The following is a 23169-nucleotide window of genomic DNA, read 5'->3' as shown; positions in this document are numbered from 1 at the left end:
GAGCCAGCGTGCAAACAGGTTGGCTGTGCACAGCCGCAGACAAGTCGGGGGAGCGCCGAACAGGGAAGTACATTAATTTTTTAGCCCGGCTCTGAAAGTCTAACGAAGATTTAAAATGTTCTTATGTTAGAGCAGCCAGCCACGCAAATAATAGGATATGTATCTCCAAAGTTCAGCTATATAGACGCAGCTCCATATAGCAATATTTTCCCTGTGTTCATTATACAGATTATGATTTGAGCAGCATGAAAAATGTATGACTACAGAGGGGGAAAATTCTTAAGAAGCTACAACATGACTCATTCTTTTAATAAACTTCAAAGATATCATTTACAAGCAAAGAAAGCACAGAGGCAAATGGAATAACTAAGTGCTCAGATGGCTGATTAATTCACAAGCACAAATCAATGAAAATCAGCTTAGCAGCACAGCGAATGAAAGCACATCAGCTTTCAACTTCCCCAACTTCTTAAAACTGGAGTTAATTAACAGTGCTGATACCACTTAAAAAATGTGAACAGTTGATTAGGGCGGTCATGTTATATTTTTCAGTAATCCACAAAGACAGTTATTAAGACATCACGTATTAAAAAAGGAAACCATTCTACGGCACACCCTGAGCTCTTACGCCAACTTCCCTGCAGTAGCAACATCCACGATCCTGCCTCTTCATTAGTCTTTCATAAGGGTGCTTTCAGCATCCTACTCGTGCCACACAGCTTTGGCCAAATACCTTGAAACGCAGAAGCCTTTTGAAAAGCATCTCGGCTATTCTGGGTTATGGCGGTACGAATCCAGAGCGACCGCGCTGGGCGCGCTCTGGATTTCTGCGCTGCTGTACCGGAGCCGGGCGGGCACAACTGTATTTAAGCAATGCCTTGTGCCAAGATGATTATCGCTGCAGCGAGAAGCACATTTCTTCCACCGCGATCTGGCTCCTTGCCGGAGATCTTGACAGCCAGCAACCATTTTAATCCATGAGGCTACGAAGGAAAGATTACTGGGGAACTAAATATGACAGCGCTTTGTTTCTCAACTCTGAAACTCCAGGCTTCCCAACTTAATTACCAAACAAGAGAATTTTCTTAACTCCTAGCCCACAAATTATAAATTTGTTTAATTGAGGCTCGTGTGAATTAACAGAAGAACAAAGTGTCGGCCAAGCTGCTGAGTGACAGAGCCACTGTTTAAAAACTGGGGCAGCCCTGACCCAAGACAAATACAAAAGGCCTCAAATGACACGTTGATAGATTGCACTCTCTGCAATAAAAACACTTATGATCCGAGCATCAGCATCGTCCAAATTATATACACAAACTCCCATGCACGTCCGCTCCTCGCTGGAGTGGATGCGGGCTCGTCGGTTGTTTTTAATAATCGCTTTCAAGTTGATTTAACAAAAGACATCGGTTTATTTGTGTCAGTTAAATCTGAAAAGCAGGAATGGAAACGGTTAGTTACGCAGCATAACCCCAGCATCCAACACCAGCTCTCCAGATGCACCACGCGTATGGCTACATGCAGATCCGTGCTACAGCAGCCCATAAATCTTCAGCGGCTCCCTTGAAGTCAAAGGAACTCCTCCTGTAAAAGCTAAACTCTGAAACGCTGGTCGCAGCTCTTCAAAATCAGCCATATAGATATCGGGAGAGAAGCGGCCGCTGTTAAATCACTCCCCCCCTGCTCCTTACGCCCCGTTAAAGACAGATTGCAAAGAGGGAGGCGGGAGGAGCAGAAAGACTCGGACGGGAAGGCAGGAGGTGAATTTTCAGCCAGCGACCTGCTTTGCTACGACCCACGCCTACCCTGCCTCAGTTTCCCCAGCTGCAAAACGCAGTTCATGGTGCTAGCCCTTCTCCTGCCAGCAAGCACTCAGAGCCACAGACAGAAAGTTATTATCTACAGACGGTTAATTGAGCACCGCAACGTGGGGCCATCACACACAACCGGTCTCCATACGCTCTTTATTTCCCACAGCTTCCCCTGGTCACATCTAAAAGCCTCACAAGCCTAATGCAGTTTCCCTGCCTTGCACTTCCCACTTGTTTTGGATACTAACGTTTACTGAAATACAAAAAATAGATGACAACAATCCATTTTAGCTTGGATTTTCATCAGGCTTACATCTGCGCTTAAGCCCAGTGCTGGACTGCAAAAACTCCTCCTCAATTTCAGAAAGCTATTTGTATCAACAGGTTTGGACGAAAGACTGACTTTGCAAAGAAACTGTGTGGCAGGGTCACTTGAAAATTCAAAATTTAATCATTCACCTATGTTTGCCATGAAACTCGTTATTGAGTCTTACTATGTACTCATAGCCTGAAAAAACCCACTGATGTCAAGCCGAACTCCTCGGACACGTCTATTAGCAACCTGTAACCTTTAGCTGGATCAACAGAAACAGCAAGCTGGGTCCCTGCCTGTCACCCAAAGCAGCAGCTTTCAGCCGTGGCTGCTCAGGACCCACCCGGAGGCAGCTCTCCATGGCAGCCCAGGGCAACTGGGATTGATCCTGCAGAGCCGGAGCCCTCGGAGCCTGGGATTTACCCGGTCGGGTGCCTGGCCGCCCTGCAGCTCTCCAGCACGGTGGGGAGGGGGTGCAGCCCCACCACCAGCCCCATGCAGCCGGGCCACTGCCTTCCCGGCCACCTTGGAGCACCCACACCTCGCGTCTCGGCCTTGGGAAACGCAGGCAGGCTATTAGACCCACGGCTCACAGCTTAGAGAGAACAGTAAGCGGTCAGTGGGGTTTTTTTTTCAGGCAGGGAAATTGTACGTTGTTTGGATTTATTTTATAGCAGGCACTAGGACAGGAGATTTAACTTCACCTTCTCTTCATCTAAATGCAGACTGGAATGGCAAGACTCTGAATAGCTTTTTGACAGGTGGGGGCAATCGCCTCTTGCTGCATGCAATTAAAAACTCATTAAAGCAGAGCTCATTTTCCTCATTATTTTAAGCACTTAAATAATCTTTACTGTTTAATATGACAAGACTGAGCAGCCTGGGACAGATGCTTCCCTCTGATCCTTCCTTCCAGACATTTACTTGCTCATTTTAATTTTGTAGCAAAGCTTCAGACGCCAAGAGCGGGAGCTGCAGTCCCAGAACATCATCCTTAACTCCGCCGGACACCGAGCCCATCCACCAACACGAGCTCAGCGCGAGGGTGCTGCGCTGGAGCCGGAGCTGCAGAACAAGCACCAAGGACGAGTGCTTTCAAGTGGCTGAAAACCGATTTCACGAAGGCTTGAGGAAATTCTGCGCAGGGCCATGACTCTCATCTCCGCTCTGCCCAAGTCCTGCCCTCGACAGCAGCGTGGTATGAAGAGCCCTCAAACAAAGGACAAGCCAGGCAGGCTTTTGGGGTTTTTGCCTTTCTTAAACTGAAATGGATGGAGAGAAGCAGCAAGGCTCTGCTCAGGCAGGAAGCCACGCTGCTGCTGAGAGCCGCACGATGAAGCTTCGCTTCAGCAAATCAAGACCACTGCCCCAGGGGCGTCGTTCCGCTTGCCGCTCCGAGCGAGCGGCTGGGTCTCCCTCACCGTTGCAGAAGCCGCTCTGAAATGCAAAGCCGCGTTTGCAAAGGCCGAGCACTTGACACGCACGCTTGCATATGCACAACCTTAAAGCTACTGACAGTGCAGAGCGAACACCGCTGTCCGCGATCTGTCTGCGACGACCAAAGGTCCGGACTGGGTTTCGGTGTGCTCATCTGGCCTCGCACTAACGTGACCCTGCAGCACGCTCCACTCGCATACGTCTGAATGAGTTCTTTAGGACCCACGTACGTTTCGCTTCAAAATCCTTTTGTGCCTTTGGTTTAAGAAGGAATAGAAATGGCAAAATACTGCACGTCAAAAAAAGCCTCTCGCTTTTGAAAGAAAAAGAGGGTAACGTTACAAAAAGATGAGGTGCACGTTCTAGATCTTAAATATAACAATGAACTTTGTACAACTGCGACAGTGACATTATGGCATTAAAAGAGACTAAGGCAGTAAATAAAATTGGTATTTAATAACCGCATGACTGATTCTTTCTTTACTTGGGTTTTATACAAGGGTAATCAAGGCTAATTTCTATTGGCTTAAATAAGAGAACAGGGTCCCACAGAGTTACACTGCCGTAAGATACTCATGTAAATGAGAACAAGTATTAAGCCCTGCAAGAATCTAAATCTCCATCCACTCCACCCCGTGAGCCTCTCTGGAGCAACAGGGGATTAGCTACATTCATTGTAAATTAACGTCACTTACCTCAAGTATTTAACCAGGAAATCCCACTGAGATGAGCCTCATTTTCTGGTAGATGCTTTCCAGTATATCTCGTAATATTTTTTGTTTATTTGCTTTGAGCAGGACCTGGACTTTGCCTTTTTAACCTATCACACTGGGGGTTTGGGAAAAAAAAAATGCTAAGCCCTATCCACATGCCAAATAGATTCTTCAGTATGCTTCATTCTCAAAGGAACACAAGAAATTACTTTTAATCAAAAATATCAAGCCTTTTAGGGAAAATTTGCAGGTCACAAATGCTGTGTGAACACCACGACTGCTGGGGCTGGACTAAAGGCCAGGGACACGCTGGCAGGAGTTTTTGTCCACGTGCCGATCAGTACATGGAGTGCGTGAAAGGAAACACCAACAGCAACAAGAGTGCTAGATGTGAACCCACCTCAACCCTACCTTCTTCCTTTGGGTCAGAATTTAACTCCCAGCTTTATGTATTATTGTATCAAGGCATCACCTTGAATGCTGTGGGATTATGTCTGCGGGATCACTCTGCTTACGTACACTTTGCCTGCACAATCGCAAACGCCCAGGCTTTGGGGAGGGGGTATGCTGCAGCCCCTCTTCTGCTGTTCTCCTTTGCTGAGAAGGAGATCTGCTCACCTTTTACTCCAGAGCAGTCAAACATGGCAGGGACAGAGGCCCCAGCTCTTTGCTTCAGCCCACAGGCGCACAGCCAGAAGCAAGGAAGCACCTCGAAGCATTCTCGACTCCAGTTTGCTCAACAGCGCAGCACAGATGCCTCAAAGCACCGCAGCGGCCATCTGCACCACCATCCTGCCGTAAGAGACGGCTGATCTCATGGGTAGGGCATTGGCCGAGAGCTGCGCGAGCCAGGATTAAAGATCAGAGGCAAACAAGCTGTCTGCAGAGCGCACAGCTGAATGCAAGGGAGGGTAACCTAGTGAGTCAGGTAGGACAGACCATGGGGTAAGGGTCTGAGTGCAGGCACAGCAGCAACACGACCGTCTCCAGCAGCGTGGGGGGGCACAGCCCTCCGCCAGCAATCGATGGACGCTTCGGAGGACAGCCAAGGAAGCCGTCCTGAAGATGGCATCCCCTCTGTCAGCCTCTGCTGCTGGTGCCTGGCTGGACTCTCTCGCTACCCTGCGGCAACACAACTCGTCGTTCATCGGCCACTCCAGAGCACGCCGCTTACTCCTTCTGGCCAAGAAAAGGGAAAAATTGGTTCCACGCTGGAGGTGAGAAACCCTGGAATCCCCTCGCATTCCAAAGTCACAGAGACAGCGCAGCAAGAGGAGAAAGCCGTCGCACCTCCCTACCGAGCCAAATCTTCCGCACTTCAGAAACGCTGCTGTTTAGCGGGAATCGGCAGATGAAACTACGCAAAACAAATAAGGCCATGGACCAGGCTAATACTATATTTAGTGTGAGCTGCTTGCCCTCTGCAAAGCACCAAGTGCCCACCTTTTGGAACATTACACTTGCTCCAAAGAGGCAAGGAAGAAAGGCAGCTTTGTTAAAAAAAACCTCTTGCTCTCGCATAAAAACATCTCATCTAAAAATCTGTGAGCAAGACCTTTCGTCCAACTTAGGGTCTATTTAAACACAACCTAGTGTCAAGCAAATCCCCTGCTCCAGGGAAGCCATCACAAAATTCTGTGGCTTTTAAAAGGGATGAAAATGCCATTTAAACCCCAAATGTTGTGCCAGCACAGAGTTGCACCGTTTGTTTCAGGCAGTGATTAACATCAGTTCAGCTCCTGCTGCAAACGGGTGCTCCAGCAACGCTGCTCACAACAGCGTGCTTCATGCTTCAAGTACATGAACCCTGCTTTCCTGTCTTTGAAATTAAGATAACGGGACAGCACAGCTCTATTTAAAAGCTCAATTAAATGGAAAAAAAAAAAAAACCAAACACGAGAGACTATTTCAGGGCCTGCTGGTGAACAAGGCAGAGCAGCGCCCTGACAATTCATTTCTGCTGCTGAAGCTGAAAAGGAATTAGTCTGTCGTCTCGTACTCAGCTGCTCGCTTCTCTTGTGGGGCTTAGCTGCTGTCAGCCTTGCTGTATGGTTTTGAGAGCTTTGGAAAATCGTCCTCCTTCCACTAGACCAGAAACAAAGAGCAAACTGCACAAGACGTTTTTTTGGACTTTGAGCATACAGAACGCAATGAAGTTGTGCAACACTGTACTGTGGTTTGTAATGAGGGCTGCAACCAGGGAAGACTTTCCCCATCGCTCCCAGCCTAACTACAGCACCTAGCAGAGACAAGGGAGAGAGATGCTGCGTCCTTTGGAAAGGCTTAAACCTGAGTTTCCCTGTGTCCCTGACTACTGCTTTTGGGACTGGAAAGACAAGAGACTTTCCACATGCCAACCGCAGCCTGCTTTTGTGGCCGTCGTGTAAGCACAATGCTAAACCATACATGGAAGAAGAAATGGAGGCGTGAGATGTTCTGTCCCTTAGCTTGAAGACACCAGGATCTGACAAGGAGCAGCACCCTGGTAGACAGTTCTGTCCTCCAGCACTTGCAGAACTTCACTTACCTGCTGGAATATTTCTGAGAAAATGACGTTTAGATCAAAGCATCCCACTTGCAAGTTTAATTAAGTAACATTGAACAGCATACACCCTTCTTTAAAAAAAAAAAAAAAAAAAGAAACAAACAAACTGCAAACTTACACTCGTATCGGTCCACGAAAAGACCCAAACCCACCCAAGAGCACATGGCCAGCAGGTGTGGGTGCACCCCTCCGCCTCCCTGTCCTGCACCCCTCTGAGCCCCCTTTGCAGCTGGTGTTGGCAGGCACACGAGCGATGCTGGCCCCCCAGCTACACGACCGTGCTACCTGGCTTCGGGGAATGTCACGCAGCCCCTCTCTGCCTCAGTTCTGACTTTTGCAAACAGGGCAAAGTGTTCAATCTATATCCCTTCCTCAAAGAAAGTCCTCGCTGGTTGAGATCTGAAAAGCACTTTGAAGCACTTGGAGTGCAACAACGAGATTTTCAACTGAAGCAGTCCGGGCAGGAGCCCGTCCCAGCCAGAAGAGTGTCAGGAGTACATCCACGACCACCTTGGGAACACCTCTACGACCACCTCTTTTCTCAGCCATTTCCCTGGCAGTCTGAGGCATGACTTTGCCAGGGAAGAGCTGCTGGGAGAGCTGAGCTCCACGCTGCTGGGAAACCACAACCGTAAGGCTGAATCCTTCCCCAGGCAAAGGGAACAGCAGCCCTCTGCCTTGGAGGAGACAGATGTTTCCCCTGGAGAGCGCTCAGAAACATTGATTAACTTACACCTGACTCCTTTTACTAATTAAAGTCGCTACACATGACAGAGCAGCCTAAGTAGGACGTACGCCGACAGCCTCACACTCCACGCTGGCGCACACGCTCATCTCTGCCCTCCTTGCACGCTGGAAGGATCTGGTACTACCAGGCTGCAGTAAGAGTGTCGGGAGAGGCAAGGTGGAAGGGCCCCGTAGGAGCACTCCTCCTGCGAGGTTTTACCTGGGGAACATAAAACAGTCTGATACACATTGTGAAACTGAGGCTTTTTCCCCAAACCATACTCAAAATCTTATTTTGTATTAAGCTATCAACTTCAGCAGCACATTCAGAGAGAAAGAGACCTCTCAATACTGGTAATATCAAAACCTTCGGGTTTTGTTTCATAAGGAAATTGCAGCAAACTCCAGGTTTTTTTTCTTCAAAGCAGCGGTAAATAAAGGTCAAAAAAAAAAAAAAAAGGAAAGAGAGAAAGAAAAGAGAAAGGAAAGAAAAAGTCCAGAAGTAATAGAGGTGCAAAAACACAGAGCTAAGTGTGCTGGTCTGCAGGGGAGTTGCTGGATGAAAATGCTGATAGTGATTCTGTACAGAACACTTTGTAATGTGCCTTTTTTACATTCTCTAAACACTAAATTGATTAATCCCAAGATAAAGCACCTCCTGCCCCGCTGTATCTCACATGCTCCTGTTAGCAGCTCTTCCAGTCCCAGAGGGTAGTATTTCCCCCTGTTCTGCACAGCCTGACAAACATCGCATCAGTAAGCCAGGCGTTATCACCTTTTCCCCTGGCAGAATTCAAGGCCAGGATGGGAAGAATAACACCACAAACTACCAGCTTGTCCCAGAATATTTTGTTTAAAATGTTGCTTGACATAAAAGAAGCAATATCTATTTATCAGTCTCTGCTTTCATGAGAAATACAAAAAAGACCAGAGGATTATGATTCTGTTGGGCAGAAATTGATGCTGGCTGGTACAAAGCTTGTCTTGCATAACACTACTCCAAATGCACACATAAAGTATTAGAAACTTGGCTGCCTAACTTTACAAGCAAGAGGTAAGTTCCTTACGCATCACTGAAATCTTTGGAAGAATTGCATTTACTTGTATGAAAGTGTAAGACGGGGGGGTGGGGGGGGGGGGGCAAAATGGGGAGGAAAACAGTAAAATACTGATGGGAAAAAAAAATAGAATAGTTCTGTGCAGCTCACCTTGACCTCAATGAAGTCTGGTTTACCGAGGGATATCAGGTCAGCATAGGCTTTGAGTTCATCCACATTCCAAGCTTTCACCAGTGTCAGCCTGTAAACAGTGCGCTGTTGCTGAAATAAAGGAAAAATTACATTAGCAACACGTTGTGACACAGGGAGGATGTTCCAGCCTTCCACGCAGCTCCAAACAAGGGAAAAAAAAAACCCAAACCACTAATTTATTCCAAGAACGCAGGGGCTAAAACAAACCAGATCCAAACCAGGAGCCACCTCACTTGTTCTTTCAAGAAAGCTCCTTGCAGTATCTGTGAGCTGAGCCACCTTTCGCTGTACAAAGACTTCTCTTCCCTCTACATATCCCAGGCAATTTGTTTTTACAGGAGCTTTAACTTAATGGGAAAATAACCAGGAAGTTTCTCTCTCTTTGATTTGCTTCCCCAGGCATAAAATCTCACCATTAGTTGCTATACAGGTATTTTATTTCCTCCAGCTGGATCATCTGGCATTGGTGACTTTTGGACAGGACGAACAAGACTAGACAGACCATCGCCTGCCCCTGCCTGTGAACTCTTCCAGCACATTAGGTACTACATCGCAGAGAAAAGGCTCTCCTGCGATCGGTTAGGCAGAACATTTTATTGGAAGCACAAAGCGACAATTAAAATCACAACCGGGAAACATTGGAAATACCCTACTTATGACCTCGCCTTATACAAAGCGTGGTGCAAGCCATTAGGAACAAACACGGTAGCTGCAGCGCTACCGACTGCGAGAGCGGCACCCGCCCCTCCTCGCCCTCCGCGGCGGGGCAGCTGGATGGCTGCCTGGCAGCATCCCCGCGGGGACCCGTCCGCTCCATCCCGCCGCCGAGCGCCGCAGCTCCTCATCACACCGGGGCCTCTCCGAGATGCCCGGACCCGAGTTGTTTCTGTGCAGGGTGGCAGACAGCACTCTGAGAACTTCTTTGCTTGGAGTTAGATTCTGAGTTTCCCTCTAAGGGCTGCTCACCAAAGAAGTTACTGGTGACAAAAGGACTTCTACTATCAGTATAAGCACTTGGCCATGGAACAAATCCAGTGTCACTGCTTGTGTCTGCTTGGTTCCATCTTTCCCCTCTCCTTCCTTTCATCTTCCACTAATGTTTTATTTCACTTATCTCTGGAATTTATTTATAGAGCAATCTTCCAGCAAAATTGTTTTTTGAATTAACTCATTTTCCTTCCTTGGCACACTGTAAACAGTAAAACGTGACAAAAACACCAGTTTAGCCAGAGCGAAAGCACCGTAACAAATCCACGGCATCCCAAGACTCCACAGCTGGGGCCAGGCTGCATCCCAGGGCTGGGACTTCACAGCGCAGCAAGGGCTGGAACCGAATTCTCCTGCTCCAGAAAGTCCAGGATCAGGCTCAGGTTGAGTTAAGAGATTCTCCCTTACCTATTAGCCATGTCATGCCTGTGGCACGAGGTTACCTGAACTTCAGGGCCACGTGTGGGAAGCACGCACACTATCCAGTTTTACATTTTTCAGCCCAGAAGGATAAGCTAATAAGGAGAGCTGTTCCTGAACTGAGCTTTCCATCAGTAAACCTCAGACCGTTTCCCACTGCGATACCTCTGACAGCATCCACTGGCCAGGGGCAAAGCCGAGATGGATCCCGGGACCCTGAGTCCCAGTCCAAGGCTATTAAAAAATTCATGCTATTACCCCTCCCCAGATAAAACCAGTACTTCCCAGTTCCAATCCCAAATCTAGCAATGGTTTACTTCTTCAGAGCCTCTGACCTACATGCCACCTATGTGAGTTTTGCCTCCTGTACAAAAATCAAAACATCGCTTACCTAAAACTCATTTCTATGTTTTCCACAGGGAAGAAAAATATTTTCTACACCAGTTTGCTATGGAAACATTCCAGATTATTTACTAACAAGTACCTAGAGGACAAACAAAGAAAAAACAAGAGCATCTTCTTCCTCCCACTAACATCTGAACACAGCCGGGGCCGGTTTTTGGGGTACGTACGTGCAGGGAACTAAACCCAGTGCCTGCAGAAGCCTCCCAGCGCACTCACTGCCTGTTGCCTGTCGTCCTGGGAACCTAAAGCACCAGGTAAAGCCGCAAAATTCGCCGGGGAAATAAACACAAGCAAGGATGCGATACCTACAAGGAGTCAGCGTCTTGTGAAAATAATGAAAGGTAGAGCTTCTTTTAAAGAAAGTCTGTGGAGAGTAAAGAATTATTGAGAGAATGATTATTGAAGGCTAAATATTGAAAGAATTAAAATAGCTGCCCTCTACTTTACTATTTAAGAACAAGAGACTCATGATTTGAATGGATTGGCAAAAAGGTTCAGGCCAAGAGACAGCAGGCAAGTATGAAATCCACAGTTGATTACTAAAGAGAAAAACAATGAAGGAACTAATACAAAAAAATAAACGCATCATTTGCCATATAACAGGGAAAGAAGAAACCGGAGAGAAAATATCTAACAAGTGGAAAAACTCCAATACGCACACGCCTGTCAATCGTCTGAAGCGATTAGATACCCAATTAATCGAGAAATGTCTCCCCAAAGGTCAGCTCACAGTGGTAAACAAATGCAGGCAGCTTCAAGGCAACAGTAAATAAAAAAATCATATTTTAATACCAGCCCCTACCAAAGGCTGCTGATCCCGACCCAGTCCTCAGACTGGGAGGTTGGGTCCCCAGTGCAATGATGGAAGTGGGGAGTCCACCACGAAGCGAAGGCTTTAGGGGTGGCTCTTTTTTGGCAGGGTGGTTTTGTGCTAAAACTAAGAGCAGATTTCTGGACGTCTCTGTCGCGCATAGAAAACGCAGCTTGGCAATGAGCACAGAGAGCGGGACAGCGCAGCCTGTTAAATCCAGCACTGCTGGCTGTATACTCTGCAGCAGCGGAGGATATAAAAAAAGGGAAAAAAGAAAAGAAAATCTCAGCCTTAACACGGGGAAATAAAACATGGGAAATCCATTTGTGGGATGAAAGTCTTCAAAAAATCCACTTGATCTTCAGACAGCAGATACTTGCTGCTTGGGGAACTTGAACACGACGTACAGATAATGGGAGACTGGACCGGGCAGAAACTGGTCTCAGGTGCTGGAATTAAGGGTAGCGAATGATATCAATGGACGTATGGAAAGCTCCTATAGACCAATAAAAAAATATTTATACCTAGCCCAAGCGTGAAGTGGATCAACTAGAGCTTTGGATGTCACCTCTGCTGAGCAGCGAGAGCCAGACCTTTAGGTAACTGATGTGCTGGCAGCTCAGGAGGGCATCTGCTACCCTGGAGGACACGAGTGTGACAAGTGCATTTACGGTACCACCACATTGCTTGGAGCAGGCTTAGAAAATGCCACCAAGTGTTCTCCCAAGGTTCAATTCCTTTATGAGATCTCCAAAAGGATGAAAAACATTTTCTAAAGGCTGGAAAGGACCACTCGCAGCAATAAAAAACGAATAGCATCTTAGCAGCAAAAATTCAAGTTAACTGATCGGAGGGAGATGACTCTGGGAGTGCCATGCTGTGACTTCAGAGGACCACTCTGTATTTTTGGGGGGTGACAGGGGTTCACCCCTCCATCCCTGCTGGCAGAAGAACGTGCCAAACACATCTACACCCCACAGGAGACTGCGCTGGAGGGGACTGCCTGCAGCTCATGTTTCTTGCCAAAATACAGTGGAAGTAATATATTTTTTTAAAAAATCCAAGTCTATTCTATTAAAAATGGATGAAATCAAATTGCAAAGATTAGCATACATGATTATTAAAGAAGAAACAAATACACACTTGGGTTCTTATTCACCAGTCCTCAGCCCTGCGCTTACGGCCATCTCTGGGACCGCTCTCCAGGAGGCAGCGCAGAGGACGGTTTCTTGCTTGCTCTTACACGTGTGGCTCAATCCTCTGCCGACGCAGAAGCCAGGGGTCCCCTGGGGTTGCCAAACACGGGACTGACCCCACGGAGCCCTGCCTCCTCCTGGGATCACAGGCACAGCCTCCAGCACTTGGTGACTTCTTTTACACACGCCTGGGTGTTTCCCAAATCATCCCTGCAACTGCCAGAGCAGAGGGGGAAAGGTTCAGGGAAGGCTACAGATTACTGACAGCAACTGGGAGAGCCGCCCTGCTTCCCAGTGCCTGCCACCAGGACAAAGGGAGATGGCGACGTGAAAGCTGGTGGTGGTTGTGACGTGGAAAGCTGGCACATAGCCACCAACGGCTGCTTCTGGCTCGAAGCAGGGGGACATGCACACAGCTGTGACCAAAACCCAACCGGACCAGCAAAAATTTCGCAAAAATACAAACATTTGCAAAAAATCTTACGTTGGCAGAGGACGTGCACGTGCGATGACCACCATCGAGCAGTCCGCCAGCCCTCCCTCCCCTTTCCGCTGGTGTCTGAAGTCCAGTCGCTTGTCACCCTGCAAGCCAGGGCGAGCGGGGACACTCTCTGCCCGGCACCTCCGTACCTCCACGTGCTGGGACCATCGCACTTCTTCCCTCTCTAATCTAAAAAGTGTTTTTTAGGGGCTAATCTCCACTCACTCTCCATGCTTTCTTCTTACAACTAACAGTTTGTTCTCTCTCCCACTTTGGAACTGGGCTCAGGCATGCAAACAGTTCTCCTGCAAAAAAAATATTAATTGTGCACTCATTCTGCAGAGGGACTAAACATAAAATGCCACCAGAAAATGGCTGAAAGCTCAGGCTGACCGGCTGAACGCACGAGGAGGGCTGGCAGAGCTGAGTAAATGCAAAAAGAGGATGAAACCTTATCGGTTTACTTTTATCACAACATTTTCTAACGTACATTAAGTACAAAGATTCAGCGATCATTTCTTCCTACAAGAATAAACGCCTGCATGAAGGGAGGGGTTTTCTCCTGTCTAAATCTCATTTTTAATGCTCTCCAATATACATCCTAGATCATTTTAGAAGTCAAACTCTGAAGTTCAAGTACTTCATAAAACTAAAACTGCTACAAGCGCATTAAAAGGGCTTTTCCCCCCGTAGGGCAGCACTAACTGACAAGTAATAACTGCAGTCTCTGTGTATTATCCATCACTTCAATGGCTGAACTATCACAAAAACCATCACAAAAAATGTATTAACTAATCATGACCAGCGGTGAAAGAAACAGGTAAAGAAACTGAAACATTGCCAAAGGGATACAGGAAAAAAAAAAAAGGTAGAAAAATCCGAAATTAATATTGCAACTGAAGAAACCGCTTTCCAGAGGGCAACGTCTCTCAAGCGTTGCCTGAGCAGAGAGAAAGCCACTGTTTTAAAGTGGTAGAAGAGACACATCAAAATGACTAAGGGCCTAATACCGCAAAATGTTACATACAAGTAATCCTTACAGAGTGCCGGCAGTACAAATACACAATCCTGTTTTATTAATGTATTATTTGTATTTGGTTGTACAATAGGGCCCCAGGAGATCCTCTTATAAGCACTGAAAAACAAGAAATAAGAGCTTAAGCCCTGAGAATTTAATGATCTAAACCACCAGGATATAAAACCAGACTGCAATGCTTTACGCCCCGCGTTTCCAGGAAAAGCAACCATTATTTCACTTCAGACAGCCATCAGAATAACATTAGTGGAAAAGAAAAAGTTAATGTGATAATGAGCCTTTCGAACGGGTGAAAGTTGAGGGCATGGAGCTGCATCTATTTTATGCCAGAAAGCTCTTCATGCAGACCACCGGCCTCCCAGGAAGGGGCAGTTCCAGGGCCCAGCGGGACCACGCGTGCCCGTCGGGTGGCGAAGGAAAATGAGAGATGGAAAAGAAAACAAGAGAATATGTCCTTGTAAATAAATACCTGGTGGGGGGAATCAAGCAGATGGAGCCAGACTCTTCCCAGCAATGCCCAGGGAAAGGACAAGAGGCAACGGGCACAGGCTGAGGCACAGAAAATTGCCTTTTTAAATGAAATTTCTACAGGGAGGGTGACTGAAGACCAGAAGGGGTTGCCTGGAGAGGTTGAGGAGTCTCTATGCTTGGAGATATTCAGCATTCAACCCACGAGCTGATGCTGCTTTGAGCAGGAAGGTTGGACTAGACAATCTCCAGAGGTGCCTTCCCACCGCGACAGCTCCCACCCTGCCCACCGAGGAGCTGCAGATTTTTCTCAAGTGCCTTTCAGGAGGAGAGCCAAGGGCAGCAGGCAGACCACCTCCATGAAGGATAACAAGCAGGAGCTTTTAGAGAAGGCTCCCTTAGATCGGGTGAGCATCGGCACAAAACAACAATTTGGGAGGGCAACGGAGGGCAACAGAGAGCGCACGCTGCAGCCGAGCGGCCTAATTACAGCCCGAGTGGGAGCCCCACCGCCCGTCAGGTTATAGCCAAGGGAGACGAAATAACCAGTACATCAGAGCTCAGCGGAGAGCCAGGAGCACAGAGAGAAGAGCAGTTGAATATGCTGAGGCAAATCGACTCAAGGCTGGGGAAGTCAGAATAACTTTTAAAGTAATACTATGAAAAGCACGGAGTTGATCAGAGCAGTTCTACGGCAGGATGCCCGCAGGCCTGCATGGAAAGCAGGACGCGTCCTCGCTCCAAGGCAGCCCTCTGCTCGGAGCACCGAGTGTGCTTACCCAGCCCGGGTGAAAGGCGAGCATTCAGCAGCAATCTTCAGCCTTTGCCTGACTGAGATCACGGCTGAAGAGCATGCTCTACAAAGAGCTGATCACAGAAACGGAATAACTGACTATTAAAGGGTTATTTTTTCAGTTGTGAACACTTGAAAGCCAAATGGAGCCTCTTTGGTGGAACTCCGAGCCCAAACAGTCTCCTCACAGGGCCACAGCAGACCATTGCACTGGACTTCTCAATGCTTCTGCTCCAGTCTCCAGCTACGCGGCGGAAAAGAGGTCATCTCTGTCTCTGGAAGGTACGCAAAGCTGTTGCATGGCTGCGGGTCACAGCGTGTTCACCATGCAGGTGAATAAGGGCTAAGGATGGAGGAGTCGGGCCCTGCCGAAAGTCTCAGCAGCCTCCCAAGAGGTTGAGTAGCATCACTGCTGGGTTCCTCCAGGTGCCCACGTGTGCCCCAGGGAGCAGCTTCCCTGCAGGACCACCCTTCTCTGCCAGGAAATCCCCTCTCTGTCCCAAAGCTCAGGGGTCAGCAAAACTTTTCCTCTTGCTCTTGGTACATCAGTTGACTCAGGAGGAGATGCTACTCTGACAGAGCACACCATCGTAACGGCAACGAGCACTGGTCACAACGCACGCCAGAAGTGCGAAGCCCATCCTCAACAGTGCCAGAATAGCACTGGGAAGGGACTGTGCTGCTGCTTAAGGACAATTCACATTGGGTTCTGCGAGTCCTTCACACTGGGAGTTGTTCCTTCAGGCTAGCGCACAGCGCTCTGGAGCAGAGGGACGACATGTTTGGGTGACCCTGCCCAGTTCCGATGAACTTCTCCAACTCTCAACCCACGACCTCAGGTATAGAAGGCAGTTAATGGGAGGCTGCTTTGTCCCACACCAGGACACTAAGCATATGGGTAGAAACCGAGGAGTTTTATACAAATACCCCTCGACTTCCCAAACCTTTGCTCAGGTTATCACAGCAGACTTCTCTAAAATATAGCACATGCAGTTTCTTTGGGACTGTATGCGGTAGTCGGTCCATTAAAGGCACTTTAATATAGAATATTGTCCAAGAAATACCTTAAAAGAAGGAAAAACACTGAGAACCACTTTGGCACATACCACACTATGACTTGTTCTCCCAAGTCTTTAAAATCTTAACTCTTTGGAGGACACAAACCACATCAGTGTTGGCAGCACACTCAGGAAAGAGATATTGCCCTTTCTCATTGCATTCTGAAAACTCTGTAGCAACTGCCACCCTTGTATAACGGGGTCTCAAAAATGCAAGTCAACAGGGGCCAGCTCAGCCTTTTGTTCCCCAAATGCTTAAGAACAAAGTAGATTTGAAGACAAAGGAACGAAGAACCAAGCTGGGGAAAAGCAATATTTTCCCTTCAGGCAACTCTTGCTAAAATCGTTCCAAGCTACCCCAAAAGACATTATCTCCCTTGAATGCCAGAAGAGGGTACAAGGAACAAAAATAAACTGAACGGGGTGAGGGAAAGATACTTATTATGAAAAAAAAAATATATATATTTCATTAACTGGACCTGAGATCCTGGTGTCTCACTCAGCAGACAGAGAGTCCAAAATTTTTATCTCGAGAGTGCCTCACACCCTGGCCCCAGCAACAGCAGTGCCCCATGGCCAGAGCTCAAAGTCACAATTGGGGCCAGCAGACGGGGATGCGGCTCCTTTCCTCCGTCCTTGGCAGGGCGGCCGAGGCGCGGGTGAGCCCACGGACGAGTCGCCGGGCTGCCGCACGCTTGCCCCCCTCCAGCAGCTCACGTTGCAACGCAACGCCAGGCGCTGTGGCAGCTCTGTAGCCCAGCTCGGAGAGCAGCGGGGCGACCTCCCCAGCCACCCCAGCTATCGAATCACGGGATCATTTACGTTAGAAAAGACCTTTAAAGATCATCAAGTCCAACCAGCCTCGGAGCAGCACGCAGCAGCACTGGTGCTTCTGCCCGTTTCCAAGGTGGTTACATTTTCCTTTGAGACCATCCTAAAATTTTCCTAGTCCTGTAACATTTGCAAATGAGCATTTTCTGCAGGCACATATTTTACCGATGGCCAAATCTCAAAGCCAAACCAGGAACACACCTCAGACTGAACTCGAGCCCACGAGGTGACACTGCTCTCCCGGCATCCGCTGGCCCAGGTGTTAAAATAAAGGATTCACGTGTCAGTTTGACAAAGTGCTCCCTTCTTGCTTAAATAACCAAGAAGGATTTGGGCTGCCTTTTTTTTTTTTAATCATTTCTTTTTAATTCCCTCCTCCTCAACATTCATCTTTTCGTAAATCAAATATAATTATTCTTCATAAAACATCCCAGGGCTAATCTCAGGAGGAAGAGGGAGGGGTGAACACGTCAACTGTGCTGTAAAGAGCAGTTTGATGGATTGACACGAGTTCAGCTGGGGCAGGGGAGCATCTCCTTTCTCCAGCCGGGGCAGGGAGGCATCGGGAGCAGGACTGGACCTCATGGGACTGCAGAAGGCTGGGAGAAAGGGCAAGAGGGAGACAAACCTCCTCCTCCAAACCATGCACTGAGGTCCTGCAAGACCCTTACCTTGGATCGTGTCACTTGAACTTGCTCTTTTGATAAAGCAGAGTAACAGTGGCTTACTGTTTGAAAATAAGCACAACAAAACCCAGATTTCTACTCACTAGCTCAAAGCCAGATATTCTGAACACTCCTATTCCTTCCTTAGATATAGCTAAAATAATTTTATTGCTAGAAAATGACGTTTCATTCACAGGCATAAATCCATATTTTGCAGCTAATGAAACTCAGGCAACAAAACCAATATTGTCAACAGAAACACTGCTTTGTTTAAATGGAAAAAGCTCTCTTGGGGGAGAAGAAATTATGGTGCAGACTCTAAACAGAAATTGCTCTTTCACACAACTTCACAGATCCTTTGCAGGTATTAGATGAAGAACAGGAAGCCACTTCAAAAGCCAGGTTCTTTGTTTCATTAAGATTTCTTATTCCCTTCAACGAACGGGAACGAAGGGCAGCGAGGCTGGGGCAGGGGCTGGAGCCCAAGGCTGGGGAGGAGCGGCTGGGGGAGCTGGGGGGGCTCAGCCTGGAGAAGAGGAGGCTGAGGGGAGCCCTCATCGCTCTCTGCAACTGCCTGAAAGGAGGCTAGAGCCGGGGGGGGTCGGTCTCTGCTCCCCAGTAACAGGCGATGGGATGAGAGGGAACGGCCTCAAGTTGTGCCAGGGGAGATTTAGGTTGGATATTAGGAAAAATTCCTTCACGGAGAGAGTGGTTCGGCATCGGAACAGCCTGCCCAGGGAGGTGGTGCAATCACAGTCCCTGGAAGTGTTCACAAACCGTGTGGATGTGGTGCTTAGGGACATGGTTTAGAGGTGGGCCAGGCAGTTAGGGTAACGGTTGGACTCAATCTCAGAGGTCCTTTCCAACCTTAACGATTCTATGATTCTGTGAAAGGCTCGACTTGCAAACTGACCTCATTTTCAGAGCTTCCCAGCTGGCAAGGACCCGCTCTGATCATGATACAAAACAGCCTAAAAACTGAAACGCATGTGCAATCCGGCAGCCCGGCGCAGCGCCGGTGCTCTTGGCAGGCTCCTTGCTCCTGCACAGCGGCAGTAGGCGAGCTGCCCTTTCCGAGCGACAGCCCTGTGAAGGGAGAAGCCGTCCTCTCCAAAGCCTCGATTCGGTTCCCTTGTTCAGGTTATGCAACGCCTTGCTAAGTGAGCGAGTCCTGGATAAAGATATCAAAGCAATTTTCACACTTGGAAATTACTTGTCACAGGGATGCAATCAGAAAAAAAACCTGCAGCCAAGCATCTATTCACCATATTCAGTAACGCGCATCTTTATGCATAAAACCCCATGAAGGATAAAAGATCCAAAACACAGCAAAAGGAAATCTCAAATGCCAACACACCCCAAATTTCACCACTTTCCAAACCCTTCCAGTTCAGCCTGGAGACAGAGTCTCTGTAAAAGGACTGGAGATCACCTCTGCCTCTCCCGAATCCGGCACTGCTGAGCTCCCGGAGGCTCTGCAGATGAGCTGTGGCACTCATCACGCTCCAGAACATCATCACGGAAAGACTCGGTGCCCTTGAAAGGATGGGTTATCAATCTATTCGTTTGGCAACCAGGACCCTCCCATTAAATAAAGGCTCATCACTTCATTCAGGCTCCTCTGTCACTACACAACCAGCCCTGAACACGGGCACTGGAGAGATGACATCCTCCTAAAAGTCACATTGCCATCACCTGAAAGCATTCCACTGGGCCGATCTGCACAGCAGAGGAGGTTTTTTTCCCCTTCAAAGATTAACTCAGCACACAGCACAAAAATTTTCAGCTTCCTTTCTTCAGGCTAATACAGTCATTAAAGCAAAAAACCTGAATAGGTTATGCTGCGTAGGTATCTACTAAAAACATACATTGTTCAAGCACTTGCTATTAATACACCAGTTTCAAGCAAGTTGAGGCTTTGTCTTCATTGCTAAAAAAGGTGCATATTACCATAGGATAATTAACGCATTAGCTACTCTGCTGTAAAACCAGAGCAAAGCTCAGAACTTCCATTTTAGTGCTAGAAAAGTGAGAGTGCTCAACCCCAGCACCTACCTGCAGGTCAGCACCGAGGCCCTCGGTCTTTGCCCAGGGCCTTACAGCATGACACTTGCCCCCATGTCCTCCCCAGGACTGAGGAGAAAACCAGCCTCATCACCACCACCCTCTTTTCAAAGCAGCAAGCAAAGCCCCTGCACTGGCTCCAGCTCAATATTCAAGTTCTAATGCAAAAGAAACTAGGATGTAAGGTTGATTTGTTTGGGGTTTGCTTTTGTCTTTTAAATAAAAGACTTTTTAAAATATGCCCACAAACCTGGTACTATCTTTTCATGCAAAAGCCATTCCTGCTCTTTGCGAGAGAATCGGGTAACAAAACCAATTACGAGCTGCATGCATCTAAATGACGAGACTGGTCCTACATCTCGTCTTCACACCCGGATCCCAAGTCGGTCCCCCTTAGACAGAGGCCAAAGAGCAAAGCAGATTGTAATTCTTTCAGTTTTAATATACTTGTGTAAGAAACAAAATTGTCTCTATAAAGTATTATTATTCTGAGGTGCCAAGTCTGAAAGCCATACCAAATTTTTTATTCTTCTAGAGCCTTGAAAATAAGATGAAAAAATCTGTCATGAATAATAATTACAAAAACGTGAAAGTTGGACTTTTGGTTTGCACCAGGTTTTTCTAAAGACAGAAATCAGTCAACGTAACTCTTCATGTATCACAAAATCGGTTTGTATTGACCAGCTTTGAAATTCTGCCTCGAAATAAAAAGACAACCCTGGAGCGAGACAAGCACATCAGCACTAATCCCCAAGCCAGAATTTTAAACCAGAAAAGCCCCTCGGCCTGTGAGCAGTCCTGCTGATGTATGAAGCACAAGAATAAGCGATCCAGCCTGGAAACCAAGGAGAAAACAAAGCAAATTTCATTATCTTACCTTCCTAAACCAGCATCCCAAGTCACATTCCCCTCCATAATCATTCCTCCTGTACTCGCCACCTATTGCTTGTAATCTACTTTATTGCTTCACACTTCAGGGGAAATTAATCAGTTTATTTAGTTAAAGATCTCCAGAAATAAAACAAAGTACAGCAACAGCTTTGTTCTGAACCCTAAAAACGTTTTTCTTAAGTAAATCCAGAACCATGACTGCTCCTTATCCATCTTCCATGGACTAGTTTTTAATACGCTTACTCCTAAATCAGCACCAACAATATTCTAGTGATTATTTATTTCTTTTCAATATTTCTAGGGCAGTTTCAAGGAATAATCACGTAAAATTTATACCGAGGGAAAAAAGTCTAATGCAACAGAACTTAAAATAGAAGAATAGCATTAAAACAGATCATATCAAATCATCAGCAAAAAAAAAAAAAAAAAACACTTCAAGCTTGCTGTTAAACAGACCACACAGCCTGATGATATTTCATTTCCCTGGGAAATAGAGTATGTTTAACACCAAACAGCCAGAAGAAGCATTAGCACGAGCCTGGGTAGCGCTCCCACCGAGCCCTGCGCCAAGGAGTTGTTACAAGCAAAGACGGGCTCAAATCTGAGCAGAAGTCGTGGGCTGTAACTAAAAAGCCCTTTCACCAGGATAAAAGCCTTCAGCAACGCTCCAAGTTTGTGCCCGGGTCCTGCTGACTTTGAAAGGACTTAAACCAGAAGCTTGACAGCCGATGCTCTGTGAAGGCTTCCAAATATAGGCGAGATCAGGACCTTTTCCGCACGGGCGTCTTCCTGTGAAGCGCGGCAGCGGTCCTGCGGGTCGGAGCGGCAGCTGCCACAGCAGCAGGGCCCTGCCGCGCCGGCACCGAGCGACGAGCGCTCTGTCCAGCTCCAGCTGCCGCTCTTCAACACAACGTGAGGATGAGCATGGGAGCTTGGCCAGCAGCTGACCTACTCGGCCCCATCCCATCGGCAAAACAGCCCCTTCGCCAAAGACGTGCAAAATCCAGGAGGATCACTGGATTTTGATCTGACCATAAAAAGGATTTCTATTTAAGCTGAGTAGGCACCTTCACTTTTGTCCGGGCCAGCACTTTGCGTGCAAGGCGACAGGACGGGGTAGACATACTTGTGTCTGGCCATGTGTGGGGAAGAGAAGAGGCATTCAGAACCAGTCCTGTGATGGGGAAAAGCTGAAGTTACCCTCTGGGACTTCCCACAGCCTCCTTTCATTTCACATTCCCCAAAAGAGGCACATGTCCCAGCTCCAGCTCCTCGCTGTCATGTCCCTCCAGCTCCATGACCTGCTGTCTCAGGCTTGGTGGCTTGGCCAAAGACGAGGGCAGCCTGTGGTACCTGGTGTGGTTGTCCTGGAGAGGCACCATTTCAAACATCTCGCTTAACAGGGCACAGCTGTAACCCTGGCAGGGCGACGACACCAAGAGAAGGACAACATTAAAACCAAACGGCAGACAAGGAGAGGAGCCCGAAAGAGGAGGGACAAGGAGAAAAGTTTGCTTTGAACAGCAATGTGTAAAATATCTTAACACACAGATTGGGGAACTTAAAGAAAAATCTCGAATGGCGTTCATTTGTGGGGAGAAAAAAAAAAAAAAGAAAAAGAGGGAAAACGAGGGAGAAAAGCAGTCTAAAAACAGAGTCCGACTTTAGCCAAACGCTTCTGGCTAAAGAATGAACTGAGGATTCACCAAAGTCTCTTCAGCTCCAACGGAGGAACCCAGTCTCCCCCACATCAGCTGCCAGGTGCTTGGTATTTTTAAGCCATCCCAGCGGTTATTTATACATACAGCCCGAGACTTGGACGCTTCCTTACGGACCTCTGTAGTTGGAAATCTCAGTCAGGAAAACAACATCCCACTGAAATTTTGCAGGGCTCTAAAAGAATATTCCTCTAAATCAGTGCTTTTGGCTCAGCAACGGGGGATACAGGAAGGAAGAATTAACTGAATTTTAAATAATCCTGTAATAATGATGTTTTAAATGAGCAATTGCAGGATAATGAAAAATGAAGAGGCATCACGTCCGTAAGGTAAAAAGAGAATCCACGATTTGACAAAATGTCCACACTTCCATGGGTGTAACTCACAGACGGCAGCAGCCAGCGATGCAGACACGGCGGACGCGTGACCAACGGCACGGCACACAGGCTCGGCCGAAGCCTGGGAAGGGGCTATTGTATTTAAGAGAACAAACTGACACTCGTTATCTCAGGCAACAATCAACCAGCAATGCAACTTCAAGAGTCAAACG

The 23169-nt window shown here is 47.5% G+C and overlaps 1 protein-coding gene across 8 annotated transcripts in view; it reads right to left on the bottom strand.

Moving 5' to 3' along the window:
* The window catches only part of LOC104012424 (S-adenosyl-L-methionine-dependent tRNA 4-demethylwyosine synthase TYW1), a 110076-nt gene that overhangs the window by 18972 nt on the left and 67935 nt on the right, over positions 1-23169 (bottom strand). For 7 of the 8 annotated variants that reach the window (XR_015703504.1, XR_015703506.1, XR_015703507.1 and 4 more), the window contains exon 14: positions 8754-8864. Coding sequence is in view for 3 of the 8 variants with exons in the window: in XM_087751965.1 (XP_087608091.1) it covers positions 8754-8864 (111 nt within the window). In the remaining 5 variants the exon portion in view is untranslated. Of the gene's footprint in view, positions 1-7614; positions 7766-8753; positions 8865-23169 lie in introns of all 8 variants that reach the window. The other variant, XR_015703505.1, reaches the window with a different exon arrangement.

Source organism: Nipponia nippon, unplaced genomic scaffold (genome assembly GCF_047370975.1).
Source record: "Nipponia nippon isolate SJK-2023a ecotype South Korea unplaced genomic scaffold, ASM4737097v1 scaffold_15, whole genome shotgun sequence".
NCBI lineage: Eukaryota > Metazoa > Chordata > Aves > Pelecaniformes > Threskiornithidae > Nipponia > Nipponia nippon.
This window is presented reverse-complemented; position numbering and strand designations above follow the sequence as displayed.